Source organism: Clupea harengus, chromosome 22 (assembly GCF_900700415.2).
Source record: "Clupea harengus chromosome 22, Ch_v2.0.2, whole genome shotgun sequence".
Classification (NCBI taxonomy): Eukaryota; Metazoa; Chordata; class Actinopteri; order Clupeiformes; family Clupeidae; genus Clupea; species Clupea harengus.
Genome location: NC_045173.1, coordinates 15,152,241 through 15,170,775, shown reverse-complemented (window position 1 = coordinate 15,170,775; position 18,535 = coordinate 15,152,241). Strand labels below are relative to the sequence as shown.

The 18,535-nt window shown below is 43.1% G+C and overlaps 2 protein-coding genes across 2 annotated transcripts; one reads left to right on the top strand and one right to left on the bottom strand.

The window, feature by feature from the left end:
- The first annotated feature begins 270 nt into the window (after nt 1-270).
- Nucleotides 271-6,605, top strand: pcolce2a (procollagen C-endopeptidase enhancer 2a). The gene is made up of 9 exons (XM_012815271.2): nt 271-427; nt 726-840; nt 977-1,229; nt 1,993-2,117; nt 2,469-2,605; nt 2,989-3,161; nt 3,641-3,724; nt 4,323-4,490; nt 5,898-6,605. The coding sequence occupies exons 1-9, from the start codon at nt 357-359 to the stop codon at nt 6,026-6,028; spliced, it is 1,257 nt and encodes a 418-aa protein (XP_012670725.2). The 5' UTR covers nt 271-356; the 3' UTR covers nt 6,029-6,605.
- A 2,579-nt stretch (nt 6,606-9,184) lies between these two features.
- pls1 (plastin 1 (I isoform)) lies at nt 9,185-18,027 on the bottom strand. Its single transcript, XM_012815270.3, has 16 exons — nt 17,835-18,027; nt 17,354-17,461; nt 16,724-16,887; nt 16,138-16,267; nt 15,664-15,796; nt 15,408-15,489; nt 15,015-15,180; nt 14,638-14,780; nt 14,226-14,318; nt 12,711-12,906; nt 11,503-11,581; nt 11,307-11,421; nt 10,757-10,890; nt 10,386-10,512; nt 9,867-9,991; nt 9,185-9,748 (listed from the first exon to the last, which is right to left on the bottom strand). Exons 2-16 carry the CDS (start codon nt 17,421-17,423, stop codon nt 9,610-9,612), a joined length of 1,896 nt encoding a protein of 631 aa, XP_012670724.1. The 5' UTR covers nt 17,424-17,461; nt 17,835-18,027; the 3' UTR covers nt 9,185-9,609.
- Between the last annotated feature and the right edge of the window lie 508 nt (nt 18,028-18,535).

Below are 18,535 nucleotides of genomic sequence, written 5' to 3'. Positions count from 1 at the left end.
AAAGAGCCGAAGAGGAGTTAACAGTTAATACCCAGCAATGTGTTTCCTTTTGCTTAATGATTTCATTTTTACATCAATGGTGCCTGAAATGTTATTTATCAAGGAGGTCAGGTAAAAAGAGCCTGAATGGGATTACAACTGCCTCTCTCAAGCATGCTGATGCCACATGCGTAGGGTAACTGTTTAAGAAAACTGTCTACATATGGGCCTTTCCGGTCTGTGGAACAAACCCCACATTCATGTGAGTATGTGTGCTGCCAGAGAAAATCCCTGGAGGACCTACCACACTCCCGTGGAGGCGGTGCAACAAACTGCACACTACCGAATGTGACATTTATTTAAAACTGCAGACTACAATGAGGACTACCATTCTGAACTTCTTTGTAACGCTTTTCTTCACCACGATTCTGACGCAATTTCACCGGAGGTAAAATTATGCTCATGAGCTTTCATAAACTTTCTCGCTACACGATAAGAGTTGCGTTACTGTATAGTAGCCCATAGATTTAGTGTCGACAATTAAATGCGTGTGATGTATTTTCGTGACACGTGGTAAGATTCGACAAATATTATAAGAAGCTATTCGAATTGCTGCGAAATGTGTAAAACGGTCTTCGGGAGCTTGGGTTACATACAGAGACGTCTGTTGCAATGTCAGCATGCTATTGTTTAGTCTGCATTATGAATGTCAGTACTGCTGTCTAATAAATTGCCCATTTCTGTAGGCCTAAACCGGTTTTTACCTGTGGTGGTAATTTTACTGGGGACTCAGGCATCATTGGTAGTCAGGGGTACCCAGGTGTCTATCCACCAAATACCAAATGTGTGTGGAGAATAACGGTGAGACTACAACCCCCTCCTTTATTAAGGATAGGCTACAAGATAAATAGAGATTTGGACATGGATGGATTATCTTGGAAAAATGTCGTCAGGTTGTCCATGAAACCACTTAAGTCCCACTATTTCAAAACTGTAGGTGCCTCGCGGCAAGATGGTGTCTCTCTCTTTCCGCGTGCTTGACCTGGAGAGTGACCTGTGCAGGTATGACTTTGTGGACGTGTACGACGGGCACATCAACCGCCAGCGGCTGGGGCGCTTCTGTGGGACTTCCAGACCAGGTGCCCTCGTCACCAATGGCAACAAGATGCAGGTGACAATGGTGTCCGACGCCAACACTGCTGGTAGTGGATTTCTGGCGGTTTTCGCCGCTGTGCGGCCCAACGAGAAAGGTGAAAACACTCCACACTGCCAGCTTACACATCAAATAAAAATTGACAGGTTCTGTTCGGAGATTATTTTGTCTGGGTGGAATTTGCCAAATTTATTTTTAAAAGTTTTTTTTGTCGGGACCAAGGGCATATCATAGTATACCATCTGTGATCAGAAGATTGTAGTCTTAAAATATCTTCTTAAAACATTTGAGCCTGTCATTTGTGCACTGACCTTAAAAGAAAAGTCACGGTTTGTTCTTTTACCCTCCCTAAATGTTCCCGACAGAAATGGCCTCTGTCTCGAATATGCATTTTTTTGTGCCACAGATTTTAGAGGCTCTTCCTTTCCTTTCAGTCAGCAGTAGTTTATGCCACAAAATATTTTACAGAATGTTTGAACGAGGCATTTGTGATATATAGTTGGTTGCAGCACAAATCAAACATCTGACTTGCCTCTGAGTTCAAGAACAAAAGGAATTCTAAGTTCTAAGGCAGACAGTTTGTCTAACAGTGTCTGACATTGCATCTAATAATACCTCTCACCTACCCAGGCAGTTAAATAGTTTTGTTTTACAACTCAGTGTCCTCAGTTTGCCTGTGGAGCTGCAATGGTATATAGCAGTTTTCTGTGCTCTCTATTTGAGGTATGTCTATTCTATAGCAAGGGCTTTAATTGAAAAGACAAAACACCAGCCAGTGCAGGCCATCTGGACCTGAGAGGGCTCTAAAAATGACCGCACCCAGCTGAGCCATCCATCTCTTGTCAAAATACTCCTTGTAGGAGATCGATACTGCGGAGGCCTTCTGGACAGATCGTCAGGCTCCTTGAAGACTCCTAACTGGCCTGAGAAGGATTACCCTGCGGGGGTCACCTGCACCTGGCACATTGTAGCCCCCCGAAACCAGGTGAGATCATTTTATCAGGTGAGATATTTAAAGGAGCAGCCCGCGATTCTAATCCAATACACTTTTTGCAGAATTCAGTGAGCTGCACCTCACAGTCCTTCAGCAGCCCTTTCTGTGTGTGCGATCAAAAAAACTTGTGTTTTCGTGTACAGTCCTGGCTCTGTAAATGGGAAACAAACAATTTGGCTCAGGCCAAGCTTCAGGAGCATGAAAGGGTGGGGTTACATTTGATGGGCTGCTGAGCTCAAATATCAACAACCTTTCACCAGAATCGTGGACTGAACCTTTAAATGCATTATGATTTTCCCCAGAAACTCTTTAGAACTCATCACCGGGCCATTCTCTCATCAGATCATCGAGCTGAGGTTCGAGAAGTTTGATGTTGAGAGAGATAACTACTGCCGCTATGACCACGTGGCCATCTTTAATGGGGAGGAGGCGAGCGAGGCCAGGCGAATCGGGAGGTTCTGCGGCGACAGCCCCCCTGCGTAAGACACACATCTGTGCTGTAGTGCTATTATGGTCGGTTCCAGCCCTGCATATCCAACTCATGTTCCATATCATATGACATTGTTTCTCACAGAGCCCCACATTTGCATTTATGTACTTCAGTCTCTGACCTAAATGTAGTAAGGGCACATGTGATTCTGCTACTGCAAGATCTCTGCCTCTTCAATGAGCTCCATCAGTGTGCCAGGACAGGGAGTGTCCTTGCCATGCCATGTCCGGGTAGCCATGTGTAAGATTGAGGAATAGATGCCAGATGTTACACTCCATCTTTGCTCTCATTGAAGATATTTATTTTGTGGCCATGCTGTGTGACCTTAAACAAAAGATTAAGGCGCTTCACTCTTATCTTATGCCCTTGTAGCCCAATTTACTCTGATGGCAACCATCTCCTCATTCAGTTTCTGTCTGATCTGAGTCTAACCGCGGACGGTTTCATCGGCCACTACCAGTTCCGGCCGAATAGCTCCGTCAGCACCAGGGCGCCACCCACCTCCACCACCCCCACTACGCCTGCCATGACCACAGGGCCAGTGGGTATGTTCATTGTGCTCTTCGTTATGCCTCATGCATCTCAGTCACACTGAAACACTGCTCAATTTGGCCATGTTGAGAGGAGGTGGGAGATTTACTGTGGTACTGATGATGAAATATTTGAGTCTTAAATGTGTGTGTGTGTTTGTGTGGCTCCTGGGAATGGAATGTCTAAAACCACTATAATATACTTTTTCATATGTTCAGTAAATTTATGTGGCTAGTCCAACGTGGCAGCCGTACTGAATTACTATACCGTTGAGCAACGGATGCTAAGTGCTGTGAAAATGTGGTTAGTCAGCATGCTGCAAAATAAATATTTGATTGCTTCCATCTTCTCTTGCCTGTTGTCGGGGCCTGAAACAAATAGGTGGTACATTTAAATTTATGACATTTACTCAATTCAATCTTATTTAAATAAATCTTGTGGTAATTGTGCCCCTTTGAATTCCCTTTTCCCCTCTCTCCTTCCCTCCATCTAGCATTAACATATTCAGAGGCTCTGTGCCGGCAGAAATGCAGGAGGACCGGGGTGATTGACAGCCACTACTGCTCAAGCAACTTCGGTGAGATCTCTGCGTATGAATGAGTTTATTCTCAGGCTTGCTTCTGCCGTCATTAATCTCGACAGTGCCCACCGAATCTCAAACGTCGCTCAGTGACAAATGGTGTGTGCAGTTGATATGGAGTCTGTCTCCGTAGAAACCAGTGAGTATGCCAGGCGTGAGCAGGTTTGCAGTAGGCTGCTGCTCCCATTTGTCACTTAAGCTTCTTCAGCTCGGATGGTAGAGCATTAAGATGCTGCAGTGTGTCCTGTGGGACAGAAATATGCATGTGGTGCTCGAAAAGAAAAAAAACAATCAGGGTGGTGAGACCTCCATAATAATCAAGCTGGAGTCTCAGCCAGTCTTCCAGAATCCAGGGGGAGTTTCTGGATTTGTGGAAATGTATTTGGGCTGCCTGCCCAAGCAACACCTGTGTATCTCATAAGCTGTTGCCTCACCACAGTTATGTATTCAAAGCCAAGCAAGCACAAGTGCTGTTGGAAACACACACATATTATGGATAAATGGGGTTTTGGAGAGAAGCATCTGCTTATCAACTGTTCTTAAAATGCTTTGATGAAGCGATCATTTGATGTGGGTGTTCCCCTCCCTACCCTAGTGATCACGGGCACACTGGTGTCTGCGGCTGTGCGCGAGGAGAGCGTGCACGCCGTCCTCTCCATCATCGGCGTCTACAAGCAGGGCAGCCTGGCCATTCAGCAGGCAGGGAAGAGCCTCAGTGCCCGGGTGGTGCTCCTCTGCCGCAAGTGCCCCCTGGTCAGGAGAGGTGAGTTCCAGAGATGCAGCCGAAGCCTTGCTTTAAAACTCTTTGAATTAGAGTATAAAGAGTTAGATGCACGTATGCTGTTGGCAGGCCACATTATAAGTAGTGAGATGGAAAGCTGAGTTGAGAGCTGAGAAGGAAATTATATAGATGCCATAACTTAAAGGTGCAGTCCTGGATCCTGGTGAAAGGTTGTCGATATTTGAGCTCAGCAGCTAATCAAATACACCCTTCCCTTCTGTGCTACTGAAGCAACATTGTTGATTGGCTGGAATATTGTATGGCTCGCTATGAGCCACTTTGTTTTTTTGAGTACACATGCTGGATAGACAGCTAGAGGAATGTGAGAAACACTTAGCTGAATGTGATGAAAAGTTTAATGGATTATAATCAAGGACTGCATCTTTAAGAGACAGGCATTCCATTTCCATTTAGTCACACCCCCTTTAAATGTACCCCTAAATTACCATCTTTCAAGTTGACTGTGAAGCAGTTCATTATCAACATGTACCCATTATATGCCATGTATCCCATTAGAAACAACAACAAACAAAACACATTTACAGACAAAGAAAGAACAAACACAACCTTTCTCTTATTGTGTTTTTTACACACAGAAAGATTCTATACACTGCAGTTCAGATTTGAGGTTGCATATACGTTCTCTCCAGGGTGGACTGTATGGACTTCTGCACCATAAACATCTGCTGCCTGCCACAAGCAGGAAAGATATCCCATAATATGCATATGTATTATAGGACCATATCAGATTGGCATGGCATTTTCTCCATCCTTGTGCTTTCTCAGATTTGGATTTCTTTGGTCTGCACTGCAGCGTCAGACAGCCAAAATAACCCTTGTCTAAAACCACAGGGTCTGGTGTGTGTTGTACTTGCAGTATCATACCGCACATGCAATCATGGTTCAGTTAGCTCTGAAAAGTAGCCCTGCTCGTCCAATGGAAATTTTGACACTTGAGTGAAACTATTTTGTTTTGAGCCGACCGGTGGCTGCGATATAGGCTGCCCTGGGGGTTTCAGTCCAGACACGCTGTGCACGTGTGCAGACCACCAGGACTCGCTCACAGCTGCACTGCAGCCAGACGTCTCGTTTGTCTTTGGCAGAGGAGAATAGGAGAGCTATTTCTTCTAGCACTAAGCCATCAGAAGAGTGACAGAAATGACAGCTTCTGTTTCTGATTTTATCTGACTTTTTCATTCTCTCTTTCTACCTCTCTCTCCCTCTCTCTCTCCCTCTCTCTCTCTGTCTGACACACACACACACACACACACACACACACACACAAACACACACACACACACACACAGACAACATCTTTTTTTATTTCTCTTCCTCTCAATGATTTGCCTGATGGATGAGTTGTATTTTCTCTCTGTGCTTGCTCCCCAGGCCTGAACTACATTGTGATGGGCCATACGGATGAAGAAGGAAGGGGGGTGATCACACCCAGCAACTTTGTGATGGCCTTCAAAGGCAATAGGCACAGAGAGCTGAGTGTACTGAAGAACATTCACTGCTAAAACTCCTGCAGAGAGCAAGAGAGAGGGGGAGAGAGAGAGAGAGAGAGTAGTGCATCATACTTTATCGTAACTTGAGTCACCTAATTTCTTTGCAGCAGCTCTTAACAGAGGAACGTTCCAAGGGTTGACAAGCTAATTTGCAGTGAGATATGATTATATCTCACAAATGTTATGATATAGCTTTTTGATGGTTGCAGTGTGAAGGAGAATACCAGCCAAATGTGAATCCCTAAATATGGGAGTGTTTATTGGGTATATATGCATGCAGGATGCCCCAGTTGTTGTCACAGTGGGTCCCACATTTCTTTATAGGCTAGCCACAGTGAAAATCAGCAACTACTGCATGTGAGCATTACGCTGAAGCATAGGAAATGTCTTTACTTTTAGGATATGTGATGAGTCTTCAGGAGTCTGTGACAGTAGAAGGTTCATGCCAGTAGAACGTCTCAAAATAACTTGTGGGGATAATCAGTAGTATTATTTATGACTTTTATGTGGCCTTTTCTTTACAGTTTTCTGTAACCCTGTGCATGTACAAGACTTTGACTGTGATGTATTAAACTATTTATTTATCACATCTCGGGATTGTGTTTTGTGTGTGTGGGGGGGGGGGTTTAGTGCCCTCAAAGTGTCTGACTGGTGTCAATGGTGAAATATATCGTTGGCTGGGTGGAACAGATTTCCCGTGAAAACACCACTGTTATACTATAATATAACAGACCTCTATTTTAGCTCTGGCGTTAGTTGCGGTTGTGTGATTTTAGGAAAGAACTCGATGGAATGCCGGTCTGACGGGTAGGGTGTCAGTTTATTCTCCGTAACAGACCTCGAGCACACACAACACGCTGCGATGGAGAGAGAGAAGGAGAGATTAGGAGATATGGTCCATAGTGTAGTTTCTCTACATTGTTGGCCTTGTCTTTAAAGGCTGCAATGTCTCCTCAATGCTCCTTGCTCCATTCTCTCAGTACACGCAGCGGTTGGTGTCTCTACAATGTCCTGTCTTCAACACAACACACTCAGCATACAAGTTCCATTTTAGTTATAGTCAAAAGAATACACAACTTAGCATAATGGGTGTGTCTGTGGTCTGGTTCACGGTGTAAGTTGGAGGCATGCTGGGAATGGGATACCTATATATGAAAAGGTGTGAATGTCAGCAGACAGGGAGGGTCTTGCTGACCATTTGTGTGTTAATGAAGGTGGCAAATCATATGGAGGAATTCATATGAGTTGAAAGTATATGAAAAACACCTAAATCTAACAATCAATCGGTTGGTCTGTGTTTCTCTTTGACTGCTCTGATCAGACCATCACACAACGAACATAAATGTCCAGATGGCCGCTTGACCACTCTTCCCCTTCCCATTCCACAACAGAGGGGAGCTTCTGTATGTGTCTGGTTATCTAATGAAGTTATGTGCGTTTGATTATCATTGTCTTTCACACTGCATCATAGTGAAATATGATTAGGGGATGAACATACTGAATTTAGAATAAAGAAAAAAGTATATAAATCTATACATGTATCTGCAAGCAGTGTGTTGGCATAAAAGAGAAAAGTAATCTAATACAAAGGAAAATCTCCTACTCCACTGAAAGCCCCTCTATTTAATGTCCAGTCATGGAGGAGCTGCTGGAAACTGGCATGCTCTCTGGAAAGTCTTGTCATGACCATGTGACTCTTGTTTTGTTTGGGAAAATCCCCTACTTAATTGGATGAGTGGTTTCAAAACTATTAATGGAAAGACAGAGTAGCTACGGTGGTAGTGGTACATGAAACGGGGCCCTTAAGGTGCAAGTGTTTGTATTAGAGGGAGCTGCGTCATGTCCTCTAGATGGGGCTGGAGAGATCAAATGATCACACTGAAATTACCTCAGCAGTTGACATTTGAGCTTGCCTTAGGCCCAGACTGGCAGTTTGTAGAACAATTTAAAGTCAACAATATTTGTAATAAAAACGCAATGAATGTCAGTGTAATTACAGTGGCATTTACATTCATTATGGTCTCTGGCCCCTCTGCCTGAGTTTCCTATAGCTCTGAATTCCTGAAATAAGAGGAATGCGTTATGTGTGTGAGTCTTGGACTGAAGCATATGGAGAGATGCCCTCCTGTCACTCCCACCCTCTCCCCCCTGCTTTCACGATCACTTCCAGATTCCAAAGTCGGAGCAGCGAAAGATCTGCCTTTGAGGGCTTATGGTAAAGCCGGACACACAATACCCAGCAAATACTCATAGCTTAAGTCAATGTCAAGCCTTTTCTTATGTACTTTCAGGATTTTGTGCTTCTTAATCCATGAGGTCTATAGAGAAAGGGATTTAGCTTTCATCCAGAGTTATTTTCCAGCACGAGCTTCTCCAGGGGAGTCATGTTGTGGCTTTGTGAGCCATTAAAGGTGGATTGAAACCTGGGGGCTGTTAATTTCATTGCCTGCACCTGTGGTACCGGCACTGAGCATGCAGAGAATCCAATTCATCCTGACAATCCTTGGCATGTTTCAAATGCCATGACGGACCCCCCAAACTCCTGTGGATTTTTCTCCCTAAGGCTTTGTTTTCACACAACCTCATACATCGTCGTAGTCAGGGCAGGCAAAAACCTAAAGCGCTCTCTCCTTGGGAAAGAACAGGAGGAAAGACTGATGAACACTCTGTTTGGAATCAGATGGTTGCCTGCACCAGACCTCTTTCTGGGGTTCTGTCCGGGCCGATGGCCCGTGCTTGATAAGTCCGGCAGGACTAAATGCAGACCAGACGGCGGGCTGAGTGCCCTGGCTGCTACTACACAGTCAGAACCACACAGGGAAATATGGAGACGGTCAGGTGCACCCAGCATGGGAGCATTACATCAGCCCAATTATCCCAACAATAACCAGAGGAATTTCATGCACTGATCTGTTGTTTTCCAATTTAACTAAGTTGTAGAGAAGTCCTCTCTTAGGGGGTTTTCATATTTTTTCTGTGTGGTTCAAGGGTATGTTAAGATAGGTGAGGTAATTAAGTAACTAAGGAAGTTGAGACTTTGATCTTAAGGTATCTACTGAGCTCTATGGTAATATCCATTTTAAGGGTGCAATTAAGACTACTTGTGGTCCTATCCCTATTCCCTATAAGATCTTGGGAAAGTAGAATAAATGCTTGATTTACAAATTGTCCTCATTTGATAACTTTATTTAAAGTAGTCACTAGAAATAAAATAGACAGCATTTACAAACATTCACAAATTTTAAGCTATGTGCAATTTTCAAAACAACCCGTAAAAATGACATGCATTATTTGTCTTTTAGATGCCTCCGGATCATCTTATTACCATGATCTCTAACAAATTACAGACAATAGAAGAAGGTAATGGAGCCATTATAGTAATGCTTGCATGGACAGTTGGTGAGTAGGAGAACGTACGGAGAGGATAGAGAAAGAGGGAGGCTGTGAAAAGAGAGGAGGAGTGTGACTGGAAAAGTGTGAATAAAACAGTACTGGGGGTTTGTTGTGTGTGTGTGTGTGTTGGGGTGGGGGGGGGGTCGGAGAGAGAGATGGAGTAGTATGGTGCAATGGTTGTTTCAGCATCTGGAAGCACCTCAGCTGTCGGCTTTCTTCATTCCTCTGCCCATCAGGCAGGCAAACACTGTCATCACCATTTTGGGTTTCACCTCCACCAAGTCGTCAGGCAAGGCGTAGACCTTTGCGCCGATCTTTCTGGCAACGGAGATGGCGTACCTGGGTGAGGGAGAGGGGTGGAGTGAGCAGAATCATGACAAGAGGCAGTGGAGACGGGGTGTCCGATCTTTATCCCCGTGATTTATGAGGAAAGAGTGGATTGTTTTTTTTTTCTTACTTTGCATTGTTCAGCTTGTCCTCTGGGCTCAAGTCGCCTCTCTTCACCATTTCGTTTTTGGTGGCGTTGGGAGCGATGGTAGTGATCAGATCTATCACTGGGAGACTAGTGCTGATTGATTTGTCCTGGAAAACACGGATGACTCATTAGTAAGAGACAAATCTTTAGACACACCAAAAATCTCAGGATAAATGGCTCTGCATGATTCCTACCAAAATATATGGAAGAAACACCACATCCATTAAACAAAGTAACCTTACTTATCAAAAAAGGTCAACAAGAACTGCAAATTGGAAAATACTTTAAACAAGGATTAACGGGATTCAACAGAGAACCGTTTAACACAGAATGCAGAGCCTTCACAGATAGCTAGACAGCTAACTCTATGGTAATAGTCAACATCATCATAGATTTCTGTTTTCAGACAAACAAAATGTTGATAGATAAAATGATAAATAAAACTGGTAACAGAAGCTTCATAAAGGCCATCACTGTGAGATGAGGTTACACTTCCCTCACCTTGAAGCTGCTGATGAAAGTGTCCATGCCACCTTCTCTTAATGTGGTGTTCACCCAGTTGATGATAACCTGGTCATTTATTACTGTCTCACCATCACCAAGGTCTGACAAAACCTTCACTGTGTATCTACAATGGAGAGACACATTTTTTTTTTTTTTTTTTTTATAAAACAGAGAGTAAGGGAAAATGATATGACAGTAGGGTGTCTAAAAATATCTTATAATGCTAGTTTCTTTCAGGCCAGTCCTGAACTAAAATAAGCTTTGAGTCATGAGTCAGTTGGTGACTGAAAACAGGCTCAAAACCGATATCCTCTCTCTGACAGATTCCAAAACATATACGTATATATCTGTGAAATCAGTACCAGTACCTCCTCATTAGCTGCCACACTAAAGCCAAAGTGTGCATTGAACTGCCCTCATTGATGTTTTCCCCACCAACACCCACCAGAGAGAACTTGGCTTCCCTTTTGCCCAGTTCCACAGCGTAATTACAATTCTCCAGCTTCAAAACAAAGAAATAAACAATAGATATTATTTAGCATAATGTGCATAATTTAGCATATTCATCTGCATCAATAAAGCATCTGGATTTTACTGTTGAAAACCCTTGAGCAGATTTGAATAATACATACATGATTATGTTGTGGCCATGAGGAATGTAATATATTTATTATGAAAGAGAATAGCATTTGATAAGGAAAGCAATTAGAAAATTATACAACACAGGGTATGTAATTGTCAATTTACAACATAGCAATGCGAAACTTTTCAAATCCAGTTCCAGTATTCCAGTATGAATGTTTACGTGCATAAATATATGTCACTGTAATATTGGTATTATGTATGCTATTACATACAGGAAGAATTTGTTATAATAAATCCATAGATGTAGTCTATATGTACAAAATTTTGCCAAACCTTTTTCATGTTTGCACCTAAAGCAGGATATGGGGGCCTGTTGACCTTCCTCCAGTCCACAGGGACCTGAATCCGTTCGTATAACTGGATAATGATCAAGGCATCCACAAGATCGCTGGGTTGAGAAGACAAAAATGAATGTTTCCTAATATCCAAAAACCCTGCTTTGAAAAAATGGCATTTGACCTTTTCTTACCTGTACAAGTGGTTGACGTATGGGGCCACTCCTAAGGAGTTCATCCAGTTCCGGAATGTGCGCTCTTCCCTGGATTCTCCTGTTGACACAAAAGGGAGCACTTTGAGTCTCACAAAGAACAGATCATTTACTGATGCCTACTGTATATCTAATCACTGACCATTTTAAAGGTGATACGTTTTTATTAACAATCTCTCTCTGTGTGGAATGGGGTATTATCTTTGGCAAAACAATGATATCACAGAGGCATTATCCTCAGGGATAAGAGCTGGTTGGCTCTCCTCCACAAAAGTGACTGTGGGAACTTGGCCAGCAGATTTCACGGCACACAGCAGATAACACACGCCAGTGAATGAAATAGAAGATCAATGCATAATGTTATTACATACCCACATGTGGCTATCATGCTTGGTTAACCAAAAATGACACTTTGGAATTTACTCGTAATGGCAGTGGACTGTGCACTGTGCCAGTAAGCTGTTTGCAGAGTTCCTTTGTGGTCTGTTGTGCAAGAATAGTGAAACCATGTATGGTAAATCGCTTTTGAGCTGTTGGTTAAAAACCTCTTTCAACATGTACTGGGTATGCAATTCAGCCAGACAAGGTGAAAGGCAACATTGTTAAGGACAGTCCAGTGAAAGAACCGATTCAGAAAGTATAGGAGGAGAAAAACGTCCACCTGTAGGAATGTGTGTGTGTGTTTGTGTGTTTATGGATGGGCATAAAAGCCAGAGAGTGGGATGTGGGAAAGAGGAAATGGGTCAAGGAGCATGAAATAGCAGCATGCAATAGTTCGTGACCAAGCACAGTACAGTACCTACAATGGCAGGTGTCAAATCTGGGTGGGAGAATGGGGAGGAGGACTGAATCACTCCCGACATCTTTAAAGTGGACTCTCACAGAAGGACTCGCACACAAAGCACTCTGCTACCACTAGTGGCCATAGGTGTGAAGTACACCTCATGAACTAACCAGACTACACAGCTCAGGGCCACACAGTTCCCTCTGTGTTAGTCATTATCCAACTAAACAAATGGCAGTACTGCAGAGCAGTCATAACTCCTTTATGATATATCAATGTTCTCTGCCAGAATACTGTGAACGGTTCACATGCTTCTAAAGATTTTAATCAGAGACTTGGCAGGTGTATTAATGTCTCCGTTTTATAGTGTTTGCATTCCTGCCAAGTCCTTTGGGAACAGACCTACCCTCGAGTAAGGTGAGGTCTATGCCATTGCTGGCAGGCTTGTTGAGAGCAGGGTAGAGGTTGTACAGGTTAGCCACGAAGGCCATGTTGAGCTTGTGGTTCCCAGCCACCACATCTTGAGGAGTGACAAACTGCCTGGCATCCATCCTGGCCGCCTGTTTCAGCATCAGTTCAGCTCGCTTCTCATCATCTCGCTCCTGGGAAGAAAAGAGACTGCCACATCCAGCACTGTCCAGTACAGCAATGGACAGGATAACACCCCCTCCCGACAAACCACCCCCTCCTCTCCAGATTTACAATGCAAATCTTCCTTACGTTCGGCCTTTTTTTCTTTCTTTCTTTCATTTCTCTTTCTTTCTTTTGTTCTTTCTCTCTATCCACATGATGTCTCTTTCCGTCTCCTCATGCTCTATTTGCATTATTGTCTGCATGACAAGTGTAATCAGGAAACTGTCCACCTCTCCTACAACAACTGAGAGTTGTGCCTACAAATGACAAGGCTTTTGTGACAGGGTGAGACAACTGCTTTAGTCAGGTCTGCTGGCATTAGAAACACAGAAGACTGTGACCACCAGTTCTACTGTTAATGTGTAATTCCAGATACAGTACTGGGAGGCTATAAACGCCTGCTACATGTCTTGCCCTGTCAAGCAATGGTCCTTGTCATTCACCAGGGGTTACGGCTTTTTTTTTTGTTTAATTTTGTATTTAGAGCAGTTCGATTCTCTTCGTTATGAATCTGAAGGTGACTGTGACGATGTGATCGTCACTACAGATGAGTATGTGCTCTGACTGCCATACCAACAAGCCTGGCTCTTTGGCGTTGTGGTCAGAGTGCATGTTTGGCATCCTGTAGACCCTGGTTCGAGTCCGGGTGGGGTGACCACGCTCTCCCTTCGCTACAAATAGTGTCAGAAGTGGGATGGCTCGCTATGAGGTCATCGGAGGCGTGCCCGTAAAACTGTGTGAGGGACCCCCAGGTAGGTTGACCGCTGTGTGACGAACCCCATAGATGGGTGAAGCTCTTGTGTGTGGGGCGCTCTGGAAGGAAGAAGTACAGTTGGTGGATGCGCGAGGAATGCCTGTGTGCGTGAAGCGCTGGCTCTTTGGCGTTGCGGTCAGAGTGCATGTTTGGCACCCTGTAGACCCGGGTTCAAGTCGGGTGGGGTGACCACGCTCTCCCTTCGCTACAGTTACCTCATTGGACCTTTTACTTTTTAATAGTGGGCAGGATCCTTTTTACAGCTGTTGATCAAAGTACACTGACACACAAATTCGAGGGAAGGTGTGTGGGCACGTACATACATTTGCACAGAATCAAATTCACATATAGGTCCCATACACCCCACACACAAACTGACTGACTAACATTGTATATTGTACAAATATAAACAGACACATGGATGTGCACCCTTGTGCACACACACATGCACACAAACACACACGCACACGCACACGCACACACACACACACACACACACACACACACACACACACACAACATTTCCCCACTCACATTTATTCCTGACATGTCAATGTCAATGCTCATCTCGTCTCTTTCTCCGTTTGGAGAGATCTGATAGAGCAGGTGGAAATAAGCTCTGGAGTCCTGAGACATAGGAAAGAGGTCATGTACTAGAGTCTACCAGCTCAAAGATAGTCGCTTTGAATACATGATGAAGCAAATCTTCACAATTCTAAATACATCTAAATACAATTAGCTAAATACCATATTCTTTCAAACACTTCCTTTATGATATTTTTTTTTACTTCACTTGTGTTTATTTAAATTGAGGAATCAGTTCTGAACAGACAGAAATATTTGAATGATAACTGATGAGTTGTGTGTGCAATATAGGGAAGAGTATGATTTTAATTATTTCAGTTTGTGTTTTCCGCCTGATGTTGTTCGGGTGGGGCAGCAGTACCTTGATGTCCTCACTGAAGTTGCGAATGGGCTGCCAGCCAGCAGCATTGAGGTGGTGGTTGACCCAGCGCAGAAGCAGCTCCTCTGGGGACATGGACAAAAGGTGGTCCAGCTCCTCTCCCTCCAGCAGCAGAGAAATGAGTGCTGCACACACACACACACACGTGTGCACACACACACACACACACACACACACACATTCATGCCAACATGCAAATCCATCCAGAACCGCACAGACACATAAAGAAAAGAAAAAACCACACGAACAAGCAAACACACACACAAGGAGACAGAGGAGGGATTGTAGTGAGAGATAAATATCCAATTCTTCCTTTAGATATTAGCAAAATATGACGCAAAACACACAATCTGGACAACCTTCATTACTGGAAATCTCAAAATCTGCGAAAAGCCCGATCTTGATGACTTGCCAGAGGAGGCCCAACACCAGGTGGGGCTTCCCAGCCTTCAGGTCCAGAGGATCAATGTTGACTACAGTGCAGCCAATGGCAGAGGCAGAGTTAAGAGCTAGCATCAGGTTCTCCTGTTAGGGGGGAGAGAGAGACATTCACACATACATGCACAAGTACAAAAAGATTGGGAAAAAGAGAAACATAGATAAAGACAGAGAGAGGAAGAGAGAAAAAGGTTCAAATTTGCAACTGGGAAAAACAGCGGAAAAGTCACAATGACAGAAAAAGGAAAGCGTTTCCAAGAGCACATCAGACCAGTTGTGCTCATGGTGTTGTCACAATGTGACATGGTGCTTACATTCATAGTAAAAGTTGTTAATTTCTTCGTGTTTATCACTCTCTCATCAATTGTGTCAGGCTGGGACAAATTAACCATTTTGCTGAAAAGACAAAAACAAAGATGATTACACCAGTGAACAGATGAATAATTTACTGAATCATCCAACTGAACATATTGTCTAACCCACACCAGGCTAAATGCATGCCACTACAATGATGCACCACAACAGCGAACAGTGGGACTAAATGCAGGACTGTTGGTCATGATACCTTACCACAAGAGTATTCCATCCTTGACAGACTTAAACAGACTGTCAGTTTCTGGGTCCATGGGGACAAGATGCTGGCAGTCTGGATCTTTTGCCAAAGACTTATTAACCCAGTTCACAAAGGCCACTTTCTCCTCATCTGATGGGTCATCAAAGAAGACAAAACAGCTGCTTTAAATTCAAAGTTAGACTACGTTTCTGTTACACACTGAGCACAAGAGCTGTCAGTAGAAATCAAATACACCACTACACTTTTATTTTACTGACCTGGTTTGACATGTCAACTGAATGATTTATACAGAGGTTTTATGATGAAAATAACTAATAGAAATATTCAACAACATTAAAATACACAACATAAAATGCAAATAAAAATGCAAACCACATTATTTTCCAGGGAATGAGTAACCTTTTTTGGCTGCTAAGTTTTTCCTTATTGATTAGGGATGTTGACTCTCCCTCACGCTCTTGTTCTCTTACCTGAGTATGAGTGTTGAGTTCCCTCACTGGAGATTCCTGATGTGCCCCCAAAAGAAAATATCCCATCTTTTCTAGTAACCATTTTGCGGAAGGTCTCCCTAACCTCCTTGCTTTTTAGTTCCTGGAAGATCTATCATATTTAGGGAAAAAAGTAGGTGTGGTCGTTGCATTTACAGTGCAGCTCATTTTTGTTGTTGTTCACATCTAGACATTCAACTGTTGAAATCAAGATTACCCTCAAATTAATGCATTTGAACTCATGGTCATACCCTTGTAGTTGCCCGTGCTACTAGCAGCGGAGACAACAGGCCCTAATGTCATTGACGAGCAACCAGCAACGAGCAAATGCCGTTGCACATGGACTAACGCTATTGTGTGGCTTGTGGGAGCATTGCGCTGACCCATGTTTGCATTTGGGATCTTGCTCATGGTATTAAATTAGCTTAATGATTTTGCCAAATTATTAAATTAGCTTTAGTTCATGTGCGGTGGACTTTACTCGCTGCTTTGCTCATTTCCAGTAGACAGTCAATAAAATTAGGGCCCATAATGTTTACGAAGACAAAATGAAATGCTATTGCCTTACCGCAACAAACTCATCAAAGCTTATCTTCTCATCTTTGTTGGTGTCTCCATGAACCATGAACTTCTCTACGATCTCCCGTACCTTAAACCCTGGCAAAGAAAACCTGGCTTCCCGAAAGAGGTCCTGCAGTTCAAAATCACTTACGAAGCCACTGTTATCAATATCTGTGTAAATAAAATCATCCATGCACGATATTCAATCTCTTTTCAATTTCACAGTTTTTACAATCAGGACACAGTATCACCAACTTGATTACTAATTGGCCACTGTAAAGTGATTAACATGTGCAATTAAGACACCAGGGAATGTAATGTTATATCATCATGTCTCCTATAAAATCTGGTAATGTTTGACCACTTACAGCCATCATGTGAATTGTACATTCGCTTTCTAACTTTAATAGATTGACAGTTACACATATTCTGTCCTGCTCCTGTCCCATATGACATTAATACTAAACACTCATATTTAACATAGCCAATTCAGAGGCATTTTGTAATTTCAACATCAACTAGTGTAGTAGATATACACTGATACATTGAAGAGGAAACATTTAGTTATTTTCATAATGTATAAGCATTTTTTCTGAATAGGATATGCAGTGCAAGTTGCTTTAAGGACTATCCTGACCGATCTTGTCGAAGGCTTCTCTGAGGTCATCCAGGTCCTCACGTGAGATCTGAGTCACATTTTTCTCCATGTTGGATTATGCAGTGCTATACCTTTCGTCCAGTGACCCTGAGGTGAAGGATTAGAGAGCAGAGGCAATACAGCATGAGACCTGATAACATACAACTGATCGGAGTATGCTTGTGGCCATATTATGTCTATGCTTAATCTTATTGCTCTGAGGCCTCTTTAGTCAAATGAGAAACAAAACAAAAAACACTTCATTGCCTTGGCAACAATCATACTGTTGTTTTTATTGAGTTAACTTTCAACAACAAGCCTCTCATATGGTGACAGGGAGCTTCCACAAAAATGTCATTGGCAGATAATATTCCGTAGCAAAACAACACTGCATAATGCCACAATGAGCACCAAACGATAAAAATACAAATGAACAAATCAACATCTGGCTCTACCAAAACAGTAACAGCAGGCACTGTACCTTTAGATAAATGCCTCTGTGGTTGACAGCTGAAAGGGTCCTGATGTTTTTCCTCAGTGAAGCAGAAGGGAGGTCCCAGACGGGGGTCCCCTGACGTTCAGTTCAGACTCAACTGCAGAGACTGGCCTGACAGCGGGGCGGGGAGCTCCCTAGGTAGAGGTGAGAGCGATGAGACCTTTGGTCAGCTGATCCCGACTGTGGGTATGGGTGGTGCTGGAACAGAGGAGCAGCACAAGTTAAAGTTTAACATTTGGACTCGGTCTGCTGTGTCATCAGCCGCCTTCATGTATCTCTCACCTGACAGGTAAACACCCACCTAACAGAGCTGGACCAGGTGAACACACTTTTAGAAATGTATTATAAGTGTTTCCAACTATATCCCCTATGCTTCCCACATAAAAGTGTCATATAAGTACATGAGATACAATGATGATATGTATCTGGGGTATGTGTCACTTTCTATCACCTAGTGCAAGTGCTACGACTTGAAATTATAGTCTCATGGATAGCCCTTTTAAAATAAAGGTTCCCTTAACTAAGATTAACAGATTAGTTCATCTGAATTTCAATATTATTAATGATTAAACATTAATTAATAAGTACTGTTGTAGTTAATGATTTATTCATTTTAATACATTTTGGTAAATGAACCCTAAAGTAAACCATAAACCATTGCATTAGTCCAATGTCTGCTTGTTATA

Coding starts and splice junctions, on each gene's coding strand:
- pcolce2a (XM_012815271.2), top strand. CDS start 357: ATGAGGACTACCATTCTGAACTTCTTTGTAACGCTTTTCTTCACCACG. Junction 3,725..4,322: donor CTACTGCTCAAGCAACTTCG/GTGAGATCTCTG, acceptor TCCCTACCCTAG/TGATCACGGGCACACTGGTG. Junction 4,491..5,897: donor GTGCCCCCTGGTCAGGAGAG/GTGAGTTCCAGA, acceptor CTTGCTCCCCAG/GCCTGAACTACATTGTGATG.
- pls1 (XM_012815270.3), bottom strand. CDS start 17,423: ATGGAGAAAAATGTGACTCAGATCTCACGTGAGGACCTGGATGACCTC. Junction 15,490..15,663: donor AAGGATGGAATACTCTTGTG/GTAAGGTATCAT, acceptor TTGTCTTTTCAG/CAAAATGGTTAATTTGTCCC. Junction 10,891..11,306: donor TAGGTGCAAACATGAAAAAG/GTTTGGCAAAAT, acceptor TTTGTTTTGAAG/CTGGAGAATTGTAATTACGC.